Source organism: Loa loa, assembly GCF_000183805.2.
Source record: "Loa loa unplaced genomic scaffold supercont3.152, whole genome shotgun sequence".
Lineage (NCBI taxonomy): Eukaryota > Metazoa > Nematoda > Chromadorea > Rhabditida > Onchocercidae > Loa > Loa loa.
Genome location: NW_018108332.1, coordinates 86,686 through 89,089, shown reverse-complemented (window position 1 = coordinate 89,089; position 2,404 = coordinate 86,686). Strand labels below are relative to the sequence as shown.

Genomic DNA, 2,404 nt, shown 5'->3' with positions numbered 1-2,404 from the left:
GCTATTCTATAAATTAAATTATTCGATAATATTCTTAGCATTTTCAACTGTTAATTTCGAAATATTTTTTAGGTGAATATTGCTATTCTATAAATTATTCGATAGCACCCTTAGCATATAACAATTTTCAATGATTTTTATTCTTAAAAAAAAAAAAAAGATGGAAATAATGATTTAAACAAAAATGAAATTTTTTTTAAAAAAAAAAATTAAAGCGATTAATCGTTTTTTTTTTTTTTGCTTTTCAATTTTCGCATTTTTGTTAATTGTAAGAAAATCTTTTCACATCATAAAAATATTTGTCGGAATGATCGTATGCTTTAATTTTTTTTTTTTTTTCTTCGGAAAACATTTAAAATTTCATTTTTTCCCAGTATTGTTCTGCTTAACGGAAGTAAAAAATAAAAAGAAAAAAAAAAAACGAAAATTTTTCTTTCAAATATATCAACAATTATAATAAACATAAATTAAATATTCGTTATGTTGAAATTAAATAATATTGAAATTAAATAATTTCATTTCAAATTTCAAAAAGCATGAATAGATTAAAGGATTGGGAAAAAAGTAGTAATTTTAATTAACTAACAAGTTTGTAATGGTCTTCATCATTACTATAGTACTTAATAAATGTTCCATCATTCAAGCGTCGTTTGATTGATTTCGAATACTGAAAAGTATTTCAAGTATTTTAGGAGTAATTTAAGTAGTTTTTCAATAGAATTAAATTTTTAAAGAAATTTAATTAACACTAAAGTTAGTGTAATCAATTGCAAAAATACGAATTAATGTTTAATAATATATTGAAAAATAATTGAAATAAATTAATTTACAAGTACTTGAAATAATTTTTTCTAATATTTCTATCAGATTGATTTGTTCAATCAAAACATCGAATTACTTTGAAATTAAATCGTTTCACGAAGACGAAATTTCTCATTCCAAGCACTTAATTGCTTTTAAACAAGAAACTTAATTAGTTCCAACTTTTATAACTGATATGCATAGTGAAGCAACTAATATTGCTTCGATTAATTAAATTCGTAATTTTAATTATCAAAGATTGAATGATGCAAAACAATGCGACACTTATGAATTTCTTATCATTGGACTGAAATTAGTAATTGAAATTGAAGTGAGTAATTTCAATTTAAATCAAATTTCAGCTTGTAAATTTTAGTTTAGTTGGGAATTTTCAATTGCATAATTTCCCTTTCTCCTTTTTAAATGACTTTTCCTAATAGCTAATTTGAAATGAATTTTATTTTTAAATAAGAAAAAAAAGTATGTCATCGAGTAAAAATTTTTTAAAAGATATTTGAGGAAAAATTGATTTGTCAATGAAAAAATAAGTAATTTTTTTCTTTTTTCGTTACCCTTAAAAAGAGCGAATTTAAATTGTTTGAATTCTACAAATTATTTCATTCGATTAATTTCATTTCATTCCTTTTTTCAATACTTTTTACTGGAAGTCCTTTCTTTTACAATAATTCAAGAATTAAATTAAAAAAAAATTCTGTCAAAAAATGAAACACTTTTCTGCATTCTTTGTTTATTAAAAATCAATTTTCTTTTTTAGAATTGAAAACAGTTCTTTTTTGAAAGTAATGTTTTCTTTGATTATTTAATTGACGATAGAACATTATTATTATATTATTAATATTACTACTATTACTACTATTATTATTATTATTATTATTATTATTATTATTATTGTTATTGTTATTATTATTATTATTATTATTATTATTATTATTATTATTATCACTATTATTGTTATTATTAATTATCATTGTTATTATCATTATCATTATTATCCATTTATGAGCTTAATTTCAAATTAATTACCTTTTCAGCACATTTTGCATCGCATTGCGCTAATCTAAAATAGTGAACAAAATCAATTTGTACATAGGGTAGTACCGTAAACGCTTTTAGTGTTGCCGCAATTAGTACCAAGAGTGACATCTGTGACCACATCATGGAAATATTATCCTTAAAGTGGATAATTTGAAATGTTTTGAATAAATGATATTTCAAACAATTTTTTTCACATCTTTTTCAGAAATAAAATCATTTCGATAAAATCTAGCGAGCAAAAAAAAAAATTATAATTTTATCGGAAATTCTGAAAGTTAAAAATTGAGAATTCTAAAAATTTTTTTGTTTGTCCAAAATTTTCATCGGAATTTTAAGTGTTTCGGAGATTTTTAGAAAAGTAATTCGAGATTTTAAAGAAATATCATAGGATATTTTCAATAGATGAATGAAAAAAGTAAGAAGAATAAATTGGTCGTTTAATCGTTAAGAATTCATAAAATTCAATAATTCCGGTAGTAAAATTAATTTATAAACTTAACTTAATTTATAAATTCAATAATTCCGGTAGTAAAATTAATAAGTTATT

General features: G+C 21.2%; 1 protein-coding gene across 1 annotated transcript; it reads right to left on the bottom strand.

Annotated features, from left to right (window-relative positions):
- Positions 1–1,818: 1,818 nt before the first annotated feature.
- Positions 1,819–1,977, bottom strand: LOAG_17924 (hypothetical protein; the record flags this gene model as incomplete). The annotated part of the gene is made up of 1 exon (XM_020450592.1): positions 1,819–1,977. One exon carries the CDS (start codon positions 1,975–1,977, stop codon positions 1,819–1,821), a length of 159 nt encoding a protein of 52 aa, XP_020305711.1.
- Positions 1,978–2,404: the final 427 nt, after the last annotated feature.